This window comes from Ambystoma mexicanum, chromosome 1q, assembly GCF_040938575.1.
Source record: "Ambystoma mexicanum isolate Mex_15411 chromosome 1q, UKY_AmexF1_1, whole genome shotgun sequence".
NCBI lineage: Eukaryota > Metazoa > Chordata > Amphibia > Caudata > Ambystomatidae > Ambystoma > Ambystoma mexicanum.
The window spans coordinates 838,129,084-838,153,644 of NC_090922.1; the positions used below are offsets into that span (position 1 = coordinate 838,129,084).

The following is a 24,561-nucleotide window of genomic DNA, read 5'->3' on the forward strand; positions in this document are numbered from 1 at the left end:
CCAGCGCTGGTCGGGGACATGCTACACCATGTGTGGTTTTGGAACACTGTTTTCATTGCTGTTTTTTTTTGGTTTTTCCTCATTCTATGTTGCGGTACCATTGGTCTTGTTTTGGCTTTCCAGCTATCTTATCACCTATCGATGTGTAAATAACAAATGCACTACACATCGGCGAGTGTGCGGAAACTCGGAGGTCACAAGACACTGTCACTGACAACCCTGAGAAATTGGAGCCAAGTCAATCCTCGGTGGAAGAAGTGTGTGAGTGGGACTGGAGCCCATCAACCTTGCATTTCACAATCCTTTGTACTGCTTGACTCAGTGCAGTGCTTGGGAACATCACATTGTCCCTATGTGGAATAAACTCGGTTTAACTCCAAAATAAAAAAGCAAACCGAGAAACAAGTAGCATAATTCAACCAGTGGGAGGCGGGCGTCCAATAATGATCAGCCCACTAGTGATTTTAACTTCAACTTGATGTGAATGCTGTACTTTAAGTTACAGGGATGCGAGTCAGTCCTTTTTTCACCTTCTCCACAAATTATCTTGCAGCTGCAGTTTTTGTGACCATCCATTTTCCCCTTGTGACCATACATTTTCCCCTTGCAAAGGCACTAACAACTAAGGAAAGTGGTGATAGTCTGTAAAATGGAGCCGGATCATACAGACGGAGTGAAGAGGGGACCAGCTGGTCAATTTGTAGGACTCCAGACCATCAGGCTCCGGGAATGTAATAGGACGAGGATATGCGTGTTGATATGGTGTATTAACTGCTGCAAATGTTTGAACAAGATGGTGGAAACTTGCTGGTTAAATACAAAACGACCCCCTGGCAAGCAACCAGAGGGAAGAGGGGGAACCCGCAAAGAACCATTCTACTGGTGCTGGATGAAGTGCTCAAATACCGCAAGCAGTGAATAAACTAGAGTAGGAGAAGCATGGACAGCAAATGACCACACTCCCAGGAAGCTTCTTCAGGCATTGCACAACAGTCTACCATTTATGATTTTGTTTTCAGTGCAAGAAATCTTGGCATATTAAATGGCATAAAATCAGAAGATAAGTGATTACCCATTTATTATTTTATTTTTAATGGGTATAATAAAGGGTCTGGATGTTGCAGGTGCGTTATTCTGTCGGACACTCCTGGATGAGAAACTACATGCATGTGAATGGAATTTGACGAAAGGTGCCATTATGTCACCGAGGAACATGCCTTCCTTTTCCTGCCCATAGAAGTCCTTCACTCAGTTTAACCTACCACTAAAGGTATCTCAAAAGACCACGCCATGGGGCACCTAGTGATGGCTCCAGTGCATTGATCGTGCAGGTTGGTCTTGCCTGTAATGGACCGTAAACCCACCCATGGCGGGGCGAGGGCATTGCTGCCTGGCAATCATTGGTCTATACCATTTGTCGTCTTGATTCTGATTTCCAATGTTCTATTTTATACAGTGGGTTGCATACAAAATCCCTGCTTTGAGGGCACATACTCTCCTGAAAAACCATTCATCTCGCTGTGGGTGCAGAAATCCAGCCCCTCCATACTTTTCCTACGTGCTCGCACAACCCTTCCCTGTATGAATTGGAATATCATTCTCTCCTAGGCCCTCCTCTGCCCCCCCCCCGCATTGGCTAGGGTAGAGCGGTGGGTGAAATTCTGTGGTCATCTCAGCATTGGAGTAACTTTGCTGAAAATGTTGGGGGGACATGACAATTGAAAGAAAGGGGCAGGGTGAAGGAATGGTGTCTGAGGGATAACACTAAACTACTACACCACAAGAGTCCATTGCCAACACTTTGTTATAACACAAGACTGGTGGCGTATCTTTTAAAATTCAATTCTAAAGACACGTCGCTCTTCTGAAACTTATAACACTACAGTTGGTCTTTAGAATTCACTGCATTGACAACAGTAAAAATGCCTGCACCTCCTCTACCTAAAGAGGTTATGAGTATCAAATATTTCAGCGTGTAGTTACGACTTCTGGTGCAACAGTATAGTCTCCAGGCTCGGGGAGACGCCAAACAACAAAACTACCACCAACCAGTTGTTGCTAACAGGTAACCCTGTTGCACTCTATGTGGACCGGGGTCCTACTGTGAAATTAATATATTAAAGAGTGCCTGCAAGCAGGCTGAAGGGAGTTGTATTGCCACTCAAACAAGCATATTGACATGATCCAAATTTGATGTTTGCACGATTTGAAAACGGCACATTAGGTTGCTTATTCTGATTTCAGTAATTACTTGCAACATTCTGACTCATTAAAATTAAGGTATATTTTCCTGTGTTCAAATGACCCCAGGTACTAGCATACCGAATGTGAGGCCAGACCGGGACATTTGTCAGTGGGATGCCACTCCCGTTTGGCACCTCAAAGAGGATGCCCAACGGGAAATGTGCCCCACTGGCAGGACAATGTGTGCCAAGCAACATGCTTATTGCCTGGCAGTAGGACACCTTACCCTTTATGAACGTTAGAGGTGTCCAGCTGCCAAGACGATGTCCCAAGGAGCTCTGGGAAGCAGAGGGTCCTCGCATTTCTCTGTCAACAGAGCATTACACTGTGAGCCATTAGGCACTGATGGGAAGGAGGGGCGACTATTAGCAGGGACTTTTTTCGCTTTAGAAATGTGTATGGGAGGTAGTGATCTGAAGTGAGATTTGTGCATAATGTTGCATGCTTTATGAAATAATGCCTATGGTTTTAAAACCCAAGGGGGATTTGTTAGGCTCACGTTAATCTCCATGATACTATTGTGACTTTGGAGGCAGGATGGGGAGAATGAAACTAAAGCTAAACTCTCATTCCTCAACATAGTTCTATGACAATGCATATAGTGTACAATTAGTTACAATAAAAGGCTGGCTTATCATGTAGTGTGGTTTGCTTCCAAGGCACTGCTATAAATTATGTAAGCAAATGAAATGTAAATCAAAACCTTAGTACATATCTATATCAACTAAACATGGGAAGATGTGCACATCCTTAAATTGTCCACATCCCAGTTTCATCATCTAACCAAAGTGTGTGATCCTGAGCAATTCATTTAATCACATTGTGTCTTAACTGAAGCTCTGTACGTGATTCTGATTCACTTCAAAGCTTATGTTATGTAATCTGTAATGCTATTATAATAAAAACGCCTAATGACTTTAGAGTTGCTCCATATATAACAGTAGTGCATTTTAGGTATTTTGCACCACGCACTTATTTGCCACTTGGCTTACTTACGGCAACTTATTCTAAAATCACTACCATGGTGCCGCCACGTATCGAAGACTGATGATGCTCCTTGCAATGTCCTTTTTCTGTGAAGTAACTTCTGTTGGTGCAATCCCTATGCACATTAGGAGGTGTCAATTTTGCCCCACAGCGCCTGGACAGAGCTCTAATAGATGAGGTTGCTGCATCTGCAATGACCCTGCAGTTTTATTTTTTTATGTTTAAAAATGCCATTTGCCACTAATGTTACCAAAAAAGTAGATTGGTGCAGGGGTGGGCAGTTTGGGTGTGTGAATGAGACTATTGCAAACTACATTGTGTGGCTCACCTCTCCCCACACTCTTGCAATGCTGGATACTCCCTGCCCCCAAATGTGATTGCCCAAAAGTGACCCCTCACTAGGGTCAGGCCGCAGCCCAGCCCTCCAACAAACATACACGCACCTGAGCTCAGCATTATGTAATGAGACAGCGTGAGCCTCTGCCTGGGCACCTCAGCCAGGATTGCGCTGTCCAATTACATGATCAATCAATGCAGCTGCCACAATGGGCCCCCCGGCCCTCCCACCAAAAGATGGGGGGACAAAAAGGCACGCCACCAAAGTTGGGGTGGGTGGCTTGTCCCCCCCCCAAATAATTACGCCCATGCATCTCAGCACCATATCAAGACACATGTATTTTGCCCTAGCCTGCTCCTCGCCACCCCTTGCCCTCTCTTCCCTCCATAACTGGGCCCGCCCCCTCTCTGCACCTCATATTGTTAAACACTCTCAAGGGATGCACGTAGAATGAGGCAACACACCCCTTGCATAGCCAATTGTGGGCTGCAAAGGTAAACCCCGCCCCATCGCCCCAGCACTCTTGAGCACTTACCAGATCTGTGAGATATCCTCATTCGCTGTGAGATGCATAGTGCCTTGTCGCCAACATCTTTACAGAGAAGGCTACCAGAAACCTAGATCCGACTAAATTTACGTGGCTGCCTGAATGTGCCATGCCATTTTAAAAAAGAAATTGATTAAAAAAAAAATGATACCTTTTTTTTTTTTAATGTTCTTATAGTAAAAGGAAATGCTTTCTGCCATTAATTCATGTGTATTCTGAGGCACATTAGTATCCTTTTACTCGTGAAACATTCCCCACTACTTAGCTTTTGCTAAGCTACTACCTGTTGTGACACCCCTTCCCCTACAGGATAAGTGCAAAGAAGTTGCTTCCCCAGGGGGTGTACTTTGGAGTTGTGCAACTCTTTCGTTGCACCAAGTCAATATTGTCCAAGCAAAGCTTTTCAAAACCTTTTTTTGAATGTCCCAATATTTCCCAGACCCAATTACCTCATTTGGCACTGTGAGCTACTTCTCTATCTTGGATTCTGTGATGACCACACCAGGCGATTAATAAATGTCCTAAGTCCTTGACTGACTGTGCAGTTTTTAAATCATGTGTGCTGGGAATGCAGCTTCCTCCGAACAGTTCACCTGCTTTGGTGCCAGACCAGTCATATGGGAGTGGCTGATGAGGCAAATGTTAGCATCGTTCATAACAAAATGAGCCAACTGAATTTTAAATGTATACCTAAATCCTTTAAAGCCATTCCTTATCAAGGTTATGAGGAGCAAACAAAAAGTTGCCTTTTGATAAAACACCCTACTTCTCTTTTCACTTTCCACAGACCTACTGAGATTAAACTAAGAGTTACCCCAACTTGGTGTCTGACGGTTCAGCCACATCCCAAATTCATCCAGAAAAGGAGAACTCTATAGTGGTTTGCTCTGTCGTGCAACATCCAACTATCAATCTAGATCATCTGAGTTGTGTATTTTAAATCCAAATTGTTACCTGATCTAAGTCTTCTTTAGGAAACTGCTGGCTCCAAAACCTTTTCTCTATGTTCTGTACGTGTGTCTATGAAGGTTTTCTCTCCTGTGGGAAACGCATGCCCCTTCATGATGCATAAAATGGAACAGACTTCCTCAAAAGGATTGCCCAACACTCGTAATGTCATTACATTTCCAAAGGGAATACAGTGATCTTCAATGTCTGGGAGTTTAGTTATTTTACAAGGGGGCCCTAATATACCGGTGTTACGAGTTGCCTCTCGTCAGTTCCATACAAATAGCGCGAGATCTTGCATATCATTTGAGAGGGTCTCCAGTTCTGTACCATTTGTTAGCCTTTAGGATGCTTCACTATTCCGAAGGACTCCAGATGCACACATTTATTTTGGGGGCGGCTCAGTTCTTTTGGGTGGAGCTTGTGGTGATCCTGGTTGCCTTCGTTTGAGGAAGGTCTTCAGTTGCATACCATTGGAGAAACCAAACTGGAGGCTAACATTTGGGAGGGTGACTAGTTGTGTAATATATGGGGGGGAAATCTCCAGTTATGTACAAATTGGGAGGATCTCCAGTTGCAAAACATTTAGAGGGTGTCCCTTTCATTGGTCTGGAAGGTCAGCACATCATTCACAAGATCACCTGCCTAATATGATGGAATTCCCAGAAACTTGCATAATTTCACTTAAGGCACATCCCCATCTTTTAGGCTAAGACCCTGTTAGGGGATTTGTAAGGTTTATTCATGAGGATGTCGCCTGCCTGACTTCATACGTGTATTTCTTTGACAAGAGGTGCTCCCTGCGTCTCATTTTGGGTCCGCGGAGGCCACATAGGGAGCTGCCCCTTATGCGACTGGATTGGAAATCCAACCAGGCGCACAAGCCAAGTGCCAAACCCCTGGTTATTCTGCTTTTAAACTTCGTCCTTTGGTGAGATGGGAAGAATGTCAAAATAACAAGAAAACCCTTGTGATGTTGCTAGTTCTTTATCATAGGATGCAGAATGAATATTTACTTTTCATTATCTGCGTCCAACTGATTCAGTTAAGTGGCTTTATACCCTCGACTGGTCCTCCTGAGGTGACGTTCAAAGTGTAGCACAATGTATTTGGTTTCTTGCTTCCATCTTCCTTACAATGAGGTATAGGCTGCCCTGTGTGTGTGGTGCATTGTATTGTTGATGTTGTTTCAATTGTAATATGGTCTTGACCTTAGTCACACTAGGATCCTTTCTTCAGTTTTGATACTGGTGTTGATGCAGTTCATAATAGTATGGTTCTACCCTTTCAGGATGGTGAATAGACTTCTTCCCGGTAATTGAAATCGTGAAGAGATGTTTGTTTTAAGTGTGAGAGACTGATTAGGAAGGGCAGGAGTGGGAGATTGGCTGGAGCCAGACGTACTGTTGCACAGTTCCCACTCGAGTTCATTGACGCGAATCCTACAGTCCCTATGCAATATCCTTTTGACTCCCCATATGCTAACGCAGGCTAAGCGCAATTGCTCAATTTGCTTTGCCAAAGCCCTGGAGGGGCGGAGGAATTGGGCAGCAGAGAAATGAACAAATGCACCACTTATATACATTTGAAGATTTAAAGGACCCCCAAATATGCATAGAAATGATTTTAATGTATTGCCTAAATCTCTGCAAATTACAATTCCAAAATCCAGGAGGGCGAAATGGTTTTGAATTGGTCTCTACTCTCCTTTCAGTGCAAACCTCAGTGAACTGCGGTAATGGAGTACTGGTGACTGGGTTGGGGTCGCTGAGCTAGTCTGGTTTAGATAACGGCAAGTTATGTCTCTGGTGGCCAGGGGTCTAGAGCTCGGGTGGACTGCGTATGTGACTGATGGGAGCCCAGGAGGCTGAAGCCATAAAGACTAAGGGCTCCAGCACATCTATCGCAGTGGCTCTGCAAGATGGGTGGAGCTTGCCTAGAAGTAGTGATGGTTTGAGTACAGGAACCCATTAGTTTGGAGGCTGATTGTGGCTTAGCTTGCAAACTATGTTCATGAATCTTCCGTTTCTGTGTCGAGACAGCGGATACTGACACAGAAAAGACCACCTCTGTGCCTCTCCTTCCTTGGGTTGTCTCACCTTTCAGGGACACCAGATTGCCAATTCCCAACACTGTGGTGATCACTTGGCCCCACCTAGGTTATGGGCGTGCCTTCAGTGGCAACAAGCACAGTAACGGAATTTTGATCACTGGTGGGGAGATGCTGTTTGCCTGATCTCGCCAGAAATTGATTTTATTTTTTGTATTAATTCAGACTCTTGATTCTTCTCCCTGATTTACATCTCTTGCCGCAGCTATCGATCCTTCTCTGCGGCATCCTCTGGTTGATGGCTCTCTGCTAGTCCTAGAGTGTGGGCAGAGATCTGCAGGGGCACAGTAGTAACAGTAGTTCTGGGCAGGGATTCTCTTCCGCGCTTTGTGGGGAATTACTCAGCAAAGAGCACTCCATAAAATGCAAAACAACAACTACAGCCAGTCATTTTACTTTTATTTTAAAAAAGGGAATACAAATATCAGGTTGTAGCCACTTTTGATGAATTACAGAATACAAGATCTGAAAGTGGCTCATGAGTTTTTTTTTTTGTAGAAACACAGAAAATGTAGCTGTTACATATGCAGTGAGTGAGCCAATATGTGAGGTGGGACTGGAGCTGCAGAAGGAAGGCCATATGAGATTAGTATGAATTTGTGATGGGTGACCACACTATATGCCTGTACTTGTAACAATTTAGCACTCGGGTCGGTGTGTTTTTTTTTTTTTTTTTTTTTTTTTTTTTTCTCTTCCCTTTTCCTTCCCCCAGCTGTTTATTGGCAGTCTGAGTTGTGTATTTCTGAATTTTTGATATGTCATATTATGATCTATATGTTACTGTTTTAAAGTATTGGAATGTGTTTTTTGTTATACTATTTGTAAACCAATAAAGTGACTGATTTCAGACTAGAAAGAATTGTCATTCCGTTGTGATTAATCAAGGGAAATCAAGTTCACAGCCGGAAATTAGGTTGTGACGCGGTTGGTGTCATGTGCATGTTTACAAGTCTCTCAAACCAGCTAATTTCTCACCCCGAGGTAACCTTATTTTCCTACAGGCTGGGCATCCACCAAATGTCTTGTGGTTTGGTCTCGGGTTACATATACACAGCTTCCCTGCTATTTAAAAGGGACGTGTAGAGCCTTGCTAGATAGCTCTCCTCCCCTTGTATCTACTTATTGATGTCCTACGTTAAAGGCGACCCAGTCACTTTGGTGGCAGGAATCTCTGAATGGGCTGGTGTTGAGTCTTATGACTGCCATTATGCGGGCAGAGGATGCAGTTCATGCCCGCTTCAGCTCTATCGAGCGTGGACAGTGTCCAGAAGAGTTGGCAATTAAGCCCAAGGGCTAAGCTGGGTTGAAAGGTGGAAAGAGGACTGCGAAGCACATGTGTCGCCACCCAAGAAAATAACACTGCTCAGAATTCCTAGGGATACCACCAGTTAAGGTCCACACTGCAACACCAAGCTCCCAGAATCCCTTCCAAGTTGTCCTTGACAGAAGCTTGGAGAAAGAGAAGAGTGGAATGAAATGAGAGAAGGATTTGGCAGACGCGCCATAAGTCAAGAGTACTTGTCAACTTCCTCGATCGTTCCTTAAGCAGTACAGCTCTAGGGAGAAGTTAAGGGATCATACCAACATAAAGGATGTAAACATCGAATCCCAATCGTTTTTTGGGGATGGTTTTTATTGTTTTCCTGCAATAATCGCATAGATCTGGAGTTAAGCACTCCACCTGCAAAGCACCCCACTCCCCCACCCCACCCCCCATCCTGCTCCTACGCCAGACCAGTAAAAATGGAGGAACAAAAGGTCTACTGCTGATTTTAAAAAAAGCATTTGGCAGATGGTTTCAATAATTGGAGTACACCCAAAAGTCAAAATATACCAAAAGGTAAGCCAGCCTTCCGTGTGCACAAAACTGTGGCGTAACTTCGTCGGTCGTCCTTGGGTGCAATATGCATCCGTGTGCAGATTACTGTCTCCATGCTGCCTTTCTAGGTCCATCATTCCATCTGTTGCGCTCTGTCCAGTATCTCGTCCAATTTTTATAATGAAATAATTGACAAAATGGAGACCCTGAGGTGTTTAAGTCTCGTGCCTCCCCAAATGGCCCACTTTCTTCACACTCCGGCTCTTTAAGGTAAATAACCTTGATTCTGTACCCTCAAGCTCGAAAATGTTATTGCTTTCTTCAATGCTAATAATCCCACCAAAGGTGCTGCAGGTATGTGCTGAAGCCTTTTGTCCATTAAGTTTGCTGTACTAGTTGCCTGCACGCGAGTGCTCACAAAACTGCGTTTTAAAGAATCCTTGCCTGTATCCAGACATTCTTGCAAGGTTTGCCCCATCATTTCACTCATAGCAAAGGTGTTGAAGGGAGTTGGTGGGCCAACTCCATTTGCATCATGAATCTTGGGGCCTTCTCCGTTCCTATTCAGTCTGGGTTTTCCCCTCTGTATTGGGCGACTGTTCCACTTGTAGTCTTGTGTTAATATTCTTCATGGGGCAGATCAAGGTGAATTTGTGCTACTAGTGCTTTTGGATCTTTCCATGGCACCCTTAACGTGCTGTCCATGTTATGGACGATGCTGGGGAAGGGGGTCTTGGAGAAGGTGCTTCTATGGTTTTGAAGGCTTTTCATTTGTAGAGTGGGGTGCCAGCAGTTACCATTGGTATCTTTTTGTTCCAGTTAGGTGACTGGGGGCTGTGAAGTACCTCTGGGGGATGGGGGAGGGGTCGCTTTGCTGTCACCACTTATTTTTTGTTGTTGGGGGGGGGGGGGGGAAATCAAATTATATTGTCATTTCTGTAACCCATCAAATCACCATTATTTCGTTACACTTTCAACAAGAAAACATTTGGTTCATCGCAGTGTTCAAGATGTCTTCTCCCCTCTCACTTCCCTCTTACGTAACTCCATGCGTAGTTCTTAACCAACATAGAACAAATGGAATTAAACAGAACCTCCTTCACAGTCGCATCTGCCTTGCACCTCTGTAAACCCCCACTGGTTTCCTCGCCACTCAGCGTCCATACCTAGTGAAAAATGGGAGCCATCCACCCTCTCTGTGCGGGTTTCATCCAGCAAGTGCGTAAGGTACTCCATGTTATAGATTGTTTGCGCCTTCTGCACCCTCTCCCTCTCCGAGGGGGGGGGTCCCTCCCCTTTTCCAGTGCTGGGCCACACAACTGCGTGCAGCCACCAGCAAGGTGCGCACCATATGACCCTCTTCTCCCACATCTTCATGCCCAACCTCCACAACAAGCAGCAGTAGGCTTGGCGATGGTTCCCTTTGTATCCCATCCATGTCTTTAAGCCATGACAACGCTTCTTTCCAGTACCTCTGCATATAGGAACACCCCACCACATGTGAAAATAGTCAGCCTGCGCCTACTTGCATCGCCAGCATCTTGAGTCCGCCCCGTGTACATGTTTGCTAACCGTGCCCGTGGGTACTGCCAGCGATGGATTATCTTGTTGGCCTGCATTCTGTATTGCAGGGCCCGCGAGGATTTCCTGACCCCACGAAAGATGGTCACCCATGTCTAGTTGGCAATGTCAATTAAGTCCCTGGCCCACTTAATTCCTTACTGGTAGACAATCTGTGAGATTGCCCTGCTTAAATTCCGTGTATATCCTTGATATGGACCCTTTAGACCAGCTATCTTGCACCAAGATCCCTTCGAAGGGGGTTAGTTCCCTGCGAACATTCTCTCCTCACCTAGGAATGGTCATCGCCCCTTTAAGTTGTAGATTGCGGAAGACTGAAAGCTTCCCTATGCCCAGATAATCCTCTAACCTGGCCAGGGGTAGAAAATCACAGCCCTTCCATAACTGGCCTTCCCTCGATAGTCCCTCCCACTACCAAGCCTGATAGCGCCCTGGTTCAGCAATCGCGTTGCGTGGTGGCAGCGCCCATATACAACTAAGGGAGATGACCACGATGAGAGCCACCGAGTGCCTCCCCCATTCCTCCACACTGACCAAAATACCACGATAATTGGGTGTGTCGGCACCCTTTGGGGGGGAAAATCTCTTTGCGGGACCCAGAACGATTCTCCCAGCGTGACCGGTGTCGGGACCTGGTTGTCCATGTGGACCCATTGCTTCTCCGTGGTCGTGTCCACCATGATCCGCAGTTGTGCCGCTTTATAGTATGCTGCCAGATCAGAAAGACGCACTGCCCCGCCTATCCAATCACCCCCAGACGGAACCAGTTATCTGTATGCCACCCTTGGTCTCGCACCCAGCCACAGGAAATGTGAAAGAGCCCTCTGGATCTTGGCCAAGAAGGGCAACGGGACCACTATCGGGAGCATTTGGAATAAGAATAGGAACTTGGGGAGGACTGTCGTCTTAATACAATTAAGATGGGCCGCTCAACAAGATGGTGAGACGCCCCCACCGATGCAGAACTAGCTGTATCTTATCCCACAGTGGGATGTAGTTCTTGTCAAAGAGGTCCTGCATTTTCCTAGTGACTTCCGCTCCTTAGTATCTGGACGCTTCTTTTTGTAGCTTGAACCCCATATCTCGCAGGAGGTCTAATCTTCCCCTGTCCCATTCCTGACCTGGAACAGTACTGACTTTTCAAGATTGACCTTGTACCCTGATAGCTCCCCATACGCTAGGGTCCCTACTCCGTCGCCTCTTTCATAATATCGCGGTTTGGCATATCACCGTTTTTAAAAACTTTCCAATCAGGAGTGTATGCAACTTCTGTCGCTTGGCATGCATTTCTGCCAGCAACCACCTGTGGTCGCGTAAGCTGCACCCTCATCCCTCCAAGGTCCCTCCTCACCCTCCCCTCTAGCAGCCCTCACTTGCTCTTCTTCTGGGCACCTTCTTGTATAATGAGGCCCCTAAACGTGCCCATTAAGTTTTCCAGTGCACCTCCCCCATGGCATTTGTCTCAAATAAGTGCTCCATCTCTTTTCGGAGATAGTCGCAAAAAAACGGTTTCTGAGAAGGTTGTCATTACATCTCCACCTTGGGGTTCCCGGTCCTCCCATCCCACTATCATCTCATGGTCCGACCAGGGCACTGATTCCACTCTCAGGGACTCGACCAATACCCCCTGCTCCTTGGGGACCCGCAAAAAGTCAATTCTCGTGTAGGTTTGGTGTCGGGTGAGAAAAAGGTGTAACCACCTGCCTGGGGGTTTCTAGATCTCCACACATCTTCCCAGAAGTGGTCTTGAAGGAGCTGCGCCAACACCTTGTGTTCCCTCCCCTGCGGTTTTACCCAGTCCCCCTGTGCCGACCACCAACCCACAGCAGGATCTACTGTGGCATTAAAATCGCCTCCCACCATTGTCTGCCCCGCCCCCACTCTTCCAGCACTAAAGATTTTCCCGAGAAACAATTGGTGTACATTGGGGACGTATAAAGATGTCAAGGTGATCATTGTCCCGTTGAGGCGCCCCTTACTGCCACAAACATCCTCCAAAACCCCTTTGCACCTGTACCTCAGTCAGCTGGGCTGAGCGCGTCGGGACAATGCCCACTCCCTCCCTCCTTCTTTCTAGCCCTGTGAGAGGCCCAATGCATCCGACCATTATACGCCCCTTGTTTGTCGTGAGTCTTCTGCAGGAAAAGTACCTGCAGCTGTGTTTTGCGGAACAGAGCAGCCGTTAATGAGCGTTTATTCAGGGAGTTCAGTCCCTTTAAGTGTGATCACCTTCCAATTAGCCATTGTCAGGCTGCAATGAGGTCCTTAACACCCCGGGGGTGCACCTCTCTCCTTTGGCCATTGTGACTGTGCTTTGCATGTATTCCCCGCCCCCCACCTCCCTTGAACCCTCCCTTTAACTTGTTAAACCCCTCAAACATGTGCGGGCAAATGTGCCCAACTGGGGTTTCCAACCCCATGTTTCTGATACACCTGGGTGTCCCCAGGTCACTAGGGTGATTGAGAACCCGCCACCCCACTCAACATATACCTTGAGAACCACTCGACAAAGCCCCCCTTTCCTTCAGTCACGTCGTTACGTGCCCCATTCTTCAGCTGATTGCATTAGACTGATTCACCTGGGCTTTATTGGATTTCCTTGAAGCCAATTCCTTCCTGCGGCTCTTAGGTTGTGTGAAGGTTCTGTTGAACTGCTCTCGCAGCCTACGCTGGCTGCCCTTCTCTTGGAAAGTCCCCTCCCTCCTTCCTTAACTCCGCCAACAACCGAGTTGTTTCCTCCCCTCTCTTTAGTTTGTACAGCTCTTCTCCCCCACCCCCATGCTCAAAAGAGGGTGAAGGGGAACGCCAGCGGTAGTGCACCCCCTTCTTCCTGCAGCCATTGTGTCGGGGGTCTGCATTTCCTCCTTTGTTCCAGCGTGTAGTTGGAGAGGTCCTGGTAGATCCTCACCGTGGCTCCTTCCCACTGGATCGCCCACCTATCGGGCCCGCTTTAGAATATCCTCCTCGTCCCTGTAATTGTGGCACTTTGCCACAACTGAGCATCCCCCTTTACTCTCCCAGTGCCACGGTGGACCTAGTCGAAGCTTATGTCCTTGTCCTAGGCCTCGCCCATGAGCATCCTCCACACTCCCGACAGTTTGGCCTCCAGTTCCCTGGGAGACTCGCTGTCCCCTCGCAGGAGCCCTCATAGCCTCAAGTTGTTCCTCCTCTTCCGATTTTCCACATCCTCCAGCTTTCTTCGGGTCTCACTTTCCCTGCTCTCCAGTTCCTTGACCCGGAGCGCTAGACCAACATCCGCTATGTCTGCAGCCCTCTGGGTATTTTCCAGGGCCTCCACCTTAGTGACCCTGTCCATGATAGCACTCATCGAGGTCTGCACCTCCGCCCTGAAGGCCTTCAGTTCTGTCAAGATGGACAGCACATCATTCTGCACGGTTCCCAGTCCTCATGTCGCCATGATGCCCCTTCCTCCACTTGCTCCGCCCGGGTCCCTCTGTCCCTTCCCTGTCCGAGATGCCTTGACTCCCCATAGCTCATTCCCTTCCCTATGGTATCCTCCAGCCGTCTTCCAGGCACTGCTCCCGCCCCAGTGGGCTGGTTGCGCCCCGCTAGCTCCCTCCCCCTACACGTGGGTCACCCCATGGGCTGGGGGCCCCCGCCTCCTTTCCTCAGGGTCACCCCAGTAGCAGGGGCTATGAGTCTCCGCCTCACCTTCCACTGCCTTGTGTTGATTCACAGGGTGTCTCCTCACTCTGCATGCAGTTGCTTTGCTGCCTCTGTCACCCAGGTTCACTGTAGAACAGTGGTGTGCTGACCTTTCACCCCTATTGGCAAGGGCTTGTCTCTGTGCCCAGCTGCCTACAAAGTTCTTTGGTTGTGCTCCTGCCGTTTTTGTCATGCACCTGTGATCACCACCTTAGGCCGCCCCCATCTGCTGATGCGTGTTGGACTCTCACCGGCTCGCCGGCCCGGGTACCCTGTTTTCTTGACTGCAGCTACCAGCCTGCGTTGCAGCATCCCCCTCAGCCAGACTTTCTTTTTTGAGTATGTACTTGGGATGTCGAGGCAGGATCTGTAGTTAGTGCGCCATATAAATGTACTCGCATAATGAACATCCTGCAGCCTCAGGCCAATCTTCCAGTCTGGGCTGATGTAGTAACCACTTTTGCTATCCTTGGTACAGATGTTATTTCCAGTAATTCTAAAGCTCGACACAGGGAAAATCTTGCATTCAAATTTAGAAACATTAAGGACCAATCTTTTGAGAAGGCAAAGTCGGAACACTTTAAAAAGCTGCAGGCAAAACTAAATAACTTGTATGCTAGATTGAGTGCCTGCAAGGTTTGGCTACTCAATCGACAGGGAGAAAATCGCAAAAAAACATAGAACGAGCAGAGCTAGTTAACCCGGGTGTGCTGAGGGTTCTCCCACGACTGCGTGGGATGACCTGGGCCTGGTAGGGAAACCTCAGGCAGAAAAGTTTGGTCTAGACAAAATGATGGCAGAAAGCTTGGCTTGCCAAAGAGTGCAGCAGCTTGTGAAAATTATGGTCTCTACAAATAGGAAAGCAAGGCCTGCAATGGAAGCGGAGAACTATCTCCTTATGGAACATATTGGAGACTCTAAAATGAATTCCCTATTAATGGATAAGACACATCACCCTTCCCAATGTCCAGAAACCATCCGTAAGAATGTGTAGGAATGCTCTGAAGAACCACGTGCTTTCATGACTACTAAACAAAATTGCCCCCAGGCTAATCGTTGCACAGGATCTAAAGGTTTTACACAACTCTAATGGGAAAGGTCGCTTTAAACAATAGGGATTTCATTCTTGTGGGATGTGGACAAAATGACCACATACACTTCCATTTTATTAGCCAATGGTGAAAGGAATTCCCCACTCAAGATGGGCTAATGGCCACGAGGGCTTAAAAACAAGCAAGATCTAACAGCCCTAAAGTGTGCGTTTCTTATCTATGTTTGTGTGCAATTGTTTTCTAGTCCGTACCCCCACCCCACTAATCCTTTTAGTTTCACGGTTCATAGTCATCGGACTTCAACTTCAAACTCGTGTGTGTGTGTGTGTATGTATGTATGTATGTATGTATATATATATATATATATATATATATCTCTATCCCTTTCAAACATGCGCATTGTTTTGCATTTCATGTTTTAAAATGTTGTAGGTTTATAGACCTACACTTGGAACCCTCCTGGAGAGCAGAGAGGACTCATTTTAACCTGCTTGCCTGTAATGTACGCGACCTGTTTGCACTGAAGGCTGTATAGCCTAAATGTGTTCTGAAATGCAAATGGCTTGGGGTACACACATCAATGGGCCTCTGTAACCCATCCTTGTGCACACAGAGTTGCGCAGTGCCAAGGGTAGACTTTGGTTCCGGTCTTGAACATGCAGCCATAATCTACATGGGCCATGTGCTTCAGGTATCTAGTGTATCCATCGATGGACTTTCCATCGAATTCATTTGCATTGAGGGATTTGCATCGAAAAAATATGCATCAAATGCATGTTTTTGAGGGGTAAAGGGTTACAAAAATATTTTTGGTGTTTTGAAGGGTATAAACGGGGAGTTGAGGGGGGACCCCATTAATAAAAATAAATAAATAAAAAATGCATTCGATGCGCATTTTTAGATGCAAAAAATCTGATGGAAAGACCATAAACCTGTACTTCACTTATAGGGTGCGCTGTGCATGACTCTCAACCATGTTTACCTTTGCAGGTGCCAGGAGTCTGCATTTTGGCTTTTGTAGACCTGAGTATGGCAGTGTACAGCCAGCATTCCATTATTGCTGCAGGGAGCTTTGCAAGGGGCATTTAGGCAGGGCAATTCCCGCCAATGAGGAAAAGAAAAGTACATAACGAAAAAGAGAAATGAAATCTCTGGGACAACCCGGTGGAAGATGGATTCCCTCCATGCAGTCCTTATATTGATGGTGCTGGTTTGTTTGTGTTTTAATGTCCCAAAATATCCGATTGGAAAAAATGCCTTTCTTCTCTTCCCAATGTCTCCAGAAATTTCAAGAATTATGATAACCATTCAATGACTGAATCACTTGAAAAGAATATTCATGTTCTTAATAGACAAAATAATTACAAGTTTTGACATTTTGTTTTTAACAGATTCTGTGATCGTCCTCGTGTGAGAGCTTACTCCGCACAAGAAATGGCACATATGACTCTTGGTGGAGAAGAAAATCTGCGTCCCCCAGAAAAGGAAAGGATCGTTATCTCAATAGGACCTGGGGAAACGCAAACTGAGGTCCAACCTATTCCCACTGACTCCGATACAAAGGAAGAGCCGAGTATCCCTGACCAGACAATGGTAATGACATGTGGAGTGCCACCTCATGCACTGGTAGCCTCACAAGAAAGGGGGTTTGTGGAGGTTCCCATCAAGACTTTAGACAACACCTCCACTAATCCTCCCAAAGGTGACACCTGCGCTCTCCTTAAACATTCTATGGGCAATGCTTCTTTTCCACACCCAAAAATAGAAAAAATAGGCTCCTTGGAACAGGGAAATAACCACACCTTCACAGAAAGTGCGAGTGAGTGTCCACCAAGGGAAGAGTTCTGCAATACGCCTACAGCTGACCATGAAATCGCTGTTCACAATGAATGCGAAGTTGACACAAAATTTGGCATCACTGCTTCCGCTCTCCCAGAAGAAATGGAACATTCCTCGACGACGAACCCAGATAGTAACCTTGAGTGTTCACAAAGCCAGATGGTGGACAGCAGACCTCTAGACAACCATTCTATGGGCAATGCTTCTTTTCTACACCCAAAAATAGGCTCCTTGGAACAGGGAAATGACCAAACCTTCACAGAAAGTGCGAGTGAGTGTCCACCAAGGGAAGAGGTCTGCAATACACCTACAGCTGACCATGAAATCGCTGTTCACAATGAATGCAAGGTTGACACAAAATTTGGCATCACTGCTTCCGCTCTCCCAGAAGAAATGGAACTTGCCTCGACGACGAACCCAGAAAGTAACCCTGAGTGTTCACAAAGCCAGATGTTGGACAGCAGACCTCTAGACAACCATACTATGGGCAATGCTTCTTTTCTAGACCCAAAAATAGAAAAAATAGGCTCCTTGGAACAGGGAAATGACCAAACCTTCACAGAAAGTGCGAGTGAGTGTCCACCAAGGGAAGAGTTCTGCAATACACCTACAGCTGACCATGACATCGCTGTTCACAATGAATGCGAGGTTGACACAAAATTTGGCATCACTGCTTCCGCTCTCCCAGAAGAAATGGAACATTCCTCGACGACGAACCCAGATAGTAACCTTGAGTGTTCACAAAGCCAGATGGTGGACAGCAGACCTCTAGACAACCATTCTATGGGCAATGCTTCTTTTCTACACCCAAAAATAGGCTCCTTGGAACAGGGAAATGACCAAACCTTCACAGAAAGTGCGAGTGAGTTTCCACCAAGGGAAGAGGTCTGCAATACACCTACAGCTGACCATGAAATCGCTTTTCACAATGAATGCAAGGTTGACACAAAATTTGGCATCACTGCTTCCGCTCTCCCAGAAGAAATGGAACTTGCCTCGACGACGAACCCAGAAAGTAACCCTGAGTGTTCACAAAGCCAGATTTTGGACAGCAGACCTCTAGACAACCATTCTATGGGCAATGCTTCTTTTCTAGACCCAAAAATAGAAAAAATAGGCTCCTTGGAACAGGGAAATGACCAAACCTTCACAGAAAGTGCGAGTAAGTGTCCACCAAGGGAAGAGTTCTGCAATACACCTACAGCTGACCATGAAATCGCTGTTCACAATGAATGCAAGGTTGACACAAAATTTGGCATCACTGCTTCCGCTCTCCCAGAAGAAATGGAACTTGCCTCGACGACGAACCCAGAAAGTAACCCTGAGTGTTCACAAAGCCAGATGTTGGACAGCAGACCTCTAGACAACCATACTATGGGCAATGCTTCTTTTCTAGACCCAAAAATAGAAAAAATAGGCTCCTTGGAACAGGGAAATGACCAAACCTTCACAGAAAGTGCGAGTGAGTGTCCACCAAGGGAAGAGTTCTGCAATACACCTACAGCTGACCATGACATCGCTGTTCACAAGGAATGCGAGGTTGACACAAAATTTGGCATCACTGCTTCCGCTCTCCCAGAAGAAATGGAACATTCCTCGACGACGAACCCAGATAGTAACCTTGAGTGTTCACAAAGCCAGATGGTGGACAGCAGACCTCTAGACAACCATTCTATGGGCAATGCTTCTTTTCTACACCCAAAAATAGGCTCCTTGGAACAGGGAAATGACCAAACCTTCACAGAAAGTGCGAGTGAGTTTCCACCAAGGGAAGAGGTCTGCAATACACCTACAGCTGACCATGAAATCGCTTTTCACAATGAATGCAAGGTTGACACAAAATTTGGCATCACTGCTTCCGCTCTCCCAGAAGAAATGGAACTTGCCTCGACGACGAACCCAGAAAGTAACCCTGAGTGTTCACAAAGCCAGATGTTGGACAGCAGACCTCTAGACAACCATTCTATGGGCAATGCTTCTTTTCTAGACCCAAAAATAGAAAAAATAGGCTCCTTGGAACAGGGAAATGACCAAACCTTCACAGAAAGTGCGAGTAAGTGTCCACCAAGGGAAGAGTTCTGCAATACACCTACAGCTGACCATGAAATCGCTGTTCACAATGAATGCAAGGTTGACACAAAATTTGGCATCACTGCTTCCGCTCTCCCAGAAGAAATGGAACGTGCCTCGACGACGAACCCAGATAGTAACCTTGAGTGTTCACAAAGCCAGATGTTGGACAGCAGACCTCTAGACAACCATTCTATGGGCAATGCTTCTTTTCTACACCCAAAAATAGAAAAAATAGGCTCCTTGGAACAGGGAAATGACCAAACCTTCACAGAAAGTGCGAGTGAGTGTCCACTAAGGGAAGAGGTCTGCAATACACCTACAGCTGACCATGAAATCGCTGCTCACAATGAATGCGAGGTTGACACAAAATTTGGCATCACTGCTTCCGCTCTCCCAGAAGAAATGGAACTTGCCTCGACGACAAACCCAGATAGTAACCCTGAGTGTTCACAAAGCCAGATGTTGGACAGCAGACCTCTAGACAACCATTCTATGGGCAATGTTTCTTTTCTACACCCAAAAATAGGCTCCTTGGAACAGGGAAATGACCAAACCTTCACAGAAAGTGCGAGAGAGTGTCCACCAAGGGAAGAGTTCTGCAATACACCTACAGCTGACCATGAAATCAACGTTCACAATGAATGTGAGGTTGACCCAAAATTTGGCATCACTGCTTCCGCTCTCCCAGAAGAAATGGAACTTGCCTCGACGACGAACCCAGATCGTAACCTTGAGTGTTCACAAATCCAGATGTTGGACAGCAGACCTCTGGACAACCAAGCGAAAGAAACTATGAACTTACAAGCGAGCCAGACTGCCCATGAGCAGGCCAACAGACCTTCAGACAACCAAAAAGCAAAATTGAAGTACTCTACAAAGCAAGGAATGGAAAGCAACTCAACAGGCACCCAGGAAGGTAGTGCCCTTTGTTCAACAGCCCCGGAGTTGGATAGTAGACTCTCGGATAACCAAGAAGAAGCTGCCGAACACTGGTTGCAAAGTAAAACCAACCAGGAGCTGGGCAGAACACCTGCAACCAAACATGAGAGAGCATCAAATGGCTCCCAAAAAAGTCAGACTGCTCAGCAGAGTTACCATAATGATCTGGAAGTTTATGATTGCAATGCTGTAGAGAATGTTGATGGGAATATGCACATAGAAAAACTCAAACATCTAACATCCGAGATGCCTGTAACTCTTAAAAGTACTCAAAAAGTAGATGAGCAACATTTCTTGGAACAAGAGCGAAAAGCTCTCCCTGACACACGAACCAAATCTCCCCAAGTGTTGCCTTGCTTGACTGTAGAGGATGCAGACGCACCCTCTATCACACAGAGGAAACACAGGGAAAGGGATGTTTTTCATAGTCAAGAGGCTGACCCGTTAAATAAACCTACAAAGGAGGCACCTGCTGAGCGAGTAAAACCTCCTTCCTCTGCCACTGAATCGAGAAGCACGTACTCCGGTAAGCAAACGGGAATGGGATAGCAGTGTGTTTCTGAACATTGATGGGCTTTAGCTGTGGCGTTTCAGCTTGTCAAACCAGATGTGCGTTAGGAAATTGCATAAAAGGTGGGCATTGAATGGAAATGTAGTCACATGAAGAAGCCCTATGCAGTGACCATGCAGAATCCAGGTCACATCAGTCTTGTAGGTATGGCTAGCAGGGTGGACAGCAGACTGTGGTATATTAGTGGTTGAGGCAGAGAAGACCTGGGAGGGAAATGGTGGAACTAAAGTAAGGTGAACAGAAAGAAACAATGGTGGAAAGCAAATTGGGAATACAGTTTTTGTGTAGTGCTTACGAAAAATTCCACAAGTATATTGTGTTCATTTCAATTTGTAGTGTTACTTTTAACTATTGTACTGACTTCCATTGCACACCTTGTTTAAGGAATTCCTCGTCACATGCATTTGGTCATGCTGCCTCTAATCTCAGGTTTCCTTATGTAACTTGCAATCGTTTTAAGAAATGTTCCCTGACCTCCCACAAATGGAGCTACAAACAAGAAATGCTCCTTTCATGAAGAAAGACGCTGCCAATTGAGATAGAATTTGGGCAAATGGATAATATACCATGCATGCCCTGACCAATCCTTCTCTCTCGGGGGTCAAGAAGGCTCCCCTTTGTTCAAAACCAGAAGACCATACATCATAAGGATGGCAGAAGCCAGTTCCTTAATCAGAGTGTATATGTATATATATTTCTGAGGCTTGTGGAATCTGCTTAGATCACATGCTGTGCATAGGCCGACATCTAGTGAAATCTGCAGAGTATTACAGTTGTTTTCGAAACTCGAAAAGGGACTTCGACAGGGCGTGCCAGTAGTACTATCCCTAGTGTGACGTCCACTGTACCCATGATCCCTCATGCATCGATCCCTCAGTTTTTTTCCGCCATTTTAGACGGACGCGTATAGCGAAGTTCCTCTTTCGGCGTAAAGCCATTTACTTATTTCAATCACTGATAGTTCATTCTTTCTATCCTTTACTTCACCGACCATCGAAACATCACGCTGGTGAAGATAGAGACTGCCTGTTGAAACACTGCCGCGACGGACCATTCGGCCCAGACAGTACGGCGAGGGGGGGGGGGGGTCATTTTCGGATGTATATGCCCCTTTCCTTACACTATTTTCACCCAGCTGCTATAGTTTGTAGTTATGGACAAGACCCCATTTTTAATTTTTCCCAAAGTGCAATAGAAAATGTCCACGGGTCGATAAGCATTTAGTCTGTAACTTGTGTCTCCCAAGAGACCAAGTCGAGGGGGTCTTGTCGAGCGTGTAGGTTCTTCAAGCCCAAGACTTTAAAGGACCGATCGCCAAAACGCTGGCCACACTACGCCAGGCAGCGTAAGGCCATGGATGTAGAAGGTGCTTTCAGGGATGGCAGCAACGCTGCCTTTTTCGGATGCCGAGAGTGATGGGGTAGTTTTGGCTACCCAAGCGCAAGCCCCTGACCCCAGAGGACAGGCCGGCGGCCCTGTTGTGGGGACTACACCCAGTGGTGGAAGTGCATAAAAGCCATCCACCACTAAACACATAAGCTAAGTCAAGACTCGACACATGGGTCGAGCGGTCGACAACACACGGCACCCAGGGAAAAGTCAGTTGAGTCCCTGTCCTCTTGGCATTCTCGCTCGAGATCGCTGCATGACAGGACCCAACCGTCCAAAGACGGCGAGGGTAGGGTGTCGCGCGTATAACTCCCTCCTAGGGCCGATCGTCACAGACGAGGCCTCTGCCCTACCCGCATCCGAAAGTCTACGCTCTGCGTCAGATCAGGTAGTAGGCCCCAAGAAGTCAGACACGTTTCTGGGTGCCAACGTGGGAAAAAGTACATAAAAAGAAGTCCTCTAAGACTCCTCATAGGATAAAAGCCATCATAGGGAAAAAAACTCCTCATAAAGAAAAACCTAAAGAATCTAGGCCCATTTCTCATAAGGATAAACCTGTAGAGGCTAGACCTAAACAATCTGGGGTGATTCCTCTCACAGATGAAGACTTGGGACTTCCTTCCTAAGCCTTGGTAATCCCAAGTTCAGCAGAATGGTCTTCACAAGACATAGACCGGGTCATGAAAAGAATGTCCTTTATGGCCAATTTCTACGAAAAGGACCCTGCATACTTCCAGAGTTTCCACTCTACTCCCCCGACTTCAGCTCCCTCTGGGTCACAAGTCTCTGCTCAACCTTCTCATCCCAGACCTGGACTCCGAACACAAAGACCTCTCAATTTGAGAGGCAGCTGACTCTCAGTACGATGAGGAGGCAGCAGACCCTAATTATGGGGATGATGAGGACCAATAGGCTGACCCAGAGGCCAATATGTATCCAATAGACTCACCTATTGATCAGGACCCTCCTATCGTTGATTCTTCTATTGACAACCAACCCTTTCTTAATGAGGTGCTAGCCAGGGCGGCAGAGCACTTTCAAATTGACACCCAGGAGATACAGGAGGATAAGGACTTTGTAGAACAAATCCTTGGGGACAAGAAATTAATGGCACAGTTTATTCCTCTACTCCAGTCTATACAGCGCAGGATACAACCGTCATTAGAAGCCCCTAACCTCACACAGGCTGTAAACCCATGTGCAGAAAAGCTCTTTAAACCCGCATCTTCAGACCCACTGTATATTCGAGGGCAGCTGAAGCCAGACTCATTAGTTGTAACTACAACTAGGAAAAGGGCGGGCACCCCCCCCCTTGCTTCCTCTGAGGCCCCACCCGACAAGGAAAGCAAAAAGATTTACACCATGGGTAGAAAGGTTGCCTCCTCCGCGGCTTACCAGATCATAATTGCGAACAATGCCAGTTACAACTGCCACAAATGGGAGGAAATGTCGGCTCTACTATCGTCTGCCCCAGAACCACTGAAGTCCCAGCTAGCACAGGTTGCTGCAAAAGGAAGGGCACTGTCAAGCTGCTTACTTAAGACCAACCTTGACGTGGCGGACAATGCCGGAAGAATCATTGCTCAGGGTACTGTTATTAAACGTCATGCCTGGCTGCAGCAATCAGGTTTCAGACCAGAAACGCAGGCCACCCTAATTAACATGCCTATTGTACACAATTTGTTCTTCGGGAAGGCCATCGAGGACACCCTTAAGACAGCCAAAGATGAGCATGACGCACTTAAATCGTTGGGCCAACTCACCAACAAGCCACCCGGCCAAAGGGGTAATAGCAATTTTTGCAGTTTTCGTGGCCAAGGTTCTTAACGGGGATCCAATTTCAGTCAAAACTAAAGCTCCTCCTGGGGAAATAATCAAGGTCAGTCCTCCCAGGGCTATCCTAGAGGACAGCGCAGAGGTGGTGGGAGGGGCAACCCCTCTCGAGGTGGCACCCCACCTTAGAAGCAGTGACATTCCGCTTCAGGTGCCCTCCCATGCCTCTCCAGTAGGAGGGCGCATTTCCATCTTCACCCACGCATGAGAGGGAATCACCTCAGACAGATGTGTGCTGTCCACAGTAGCAGGCGTATACTGTATAGAGCTCCTCCGACCACCCCCACGACAAAAGATCCACTCAAAAGAACACCAGCGTATCCGCCTCAAGAAGATAGCTACGCTTCTAATAAAGGACGCCATCAAAGTCGTCCCGGCCAACCAGGTAAACGTGGGTATTTATTCAACTTACTTCCTTGTGCCAAAGAAAGATCTAACAATGCGCCCGGTATTAGATTTGTGCCCTGCACACAAGTATTTCAAGCCACAAAAGGTCTGCATGACTACGCCACAAGAGATAATCCCCCTACTAAAAAAGGGGGTTACATGGCAACACTGGATGTGAAAGATGCCTATTTTCATATTTCAATGTTCCCAGCGCACAGAAGATACTTGCGTTTCCAAGA

At 46.7% G+C, this 24,561-nt stretch overlaps 1 protein-coding gene across 2 annotated transcripts in view; it reads left to right on the plus strand.

Annotated features, from left to right (window-relative positions):
* LOC138537608 (uncharacterized) overlaps nt 1-24,561 on the plus strand; it is a 79,037-nt gene that overhangs the window by 28,371 nt on the left and 26,105 nt on the right. For both annotated transcript variants that reach the window (XM_069641463.1, XM_069641462.1), the window contains exon 2: nt 16,683-20,668. In XM_069641463.1, coding sequence (XP_069497564.1) covers nt 16,726-20,668 — 3,943 coding nt within the window. In that variant the 5' untranslated portion in view covers nt 16,683-16,725. The remainder of the gene's footprint in view (nt 1-16,682; nt 20,669-24,561) is intronic.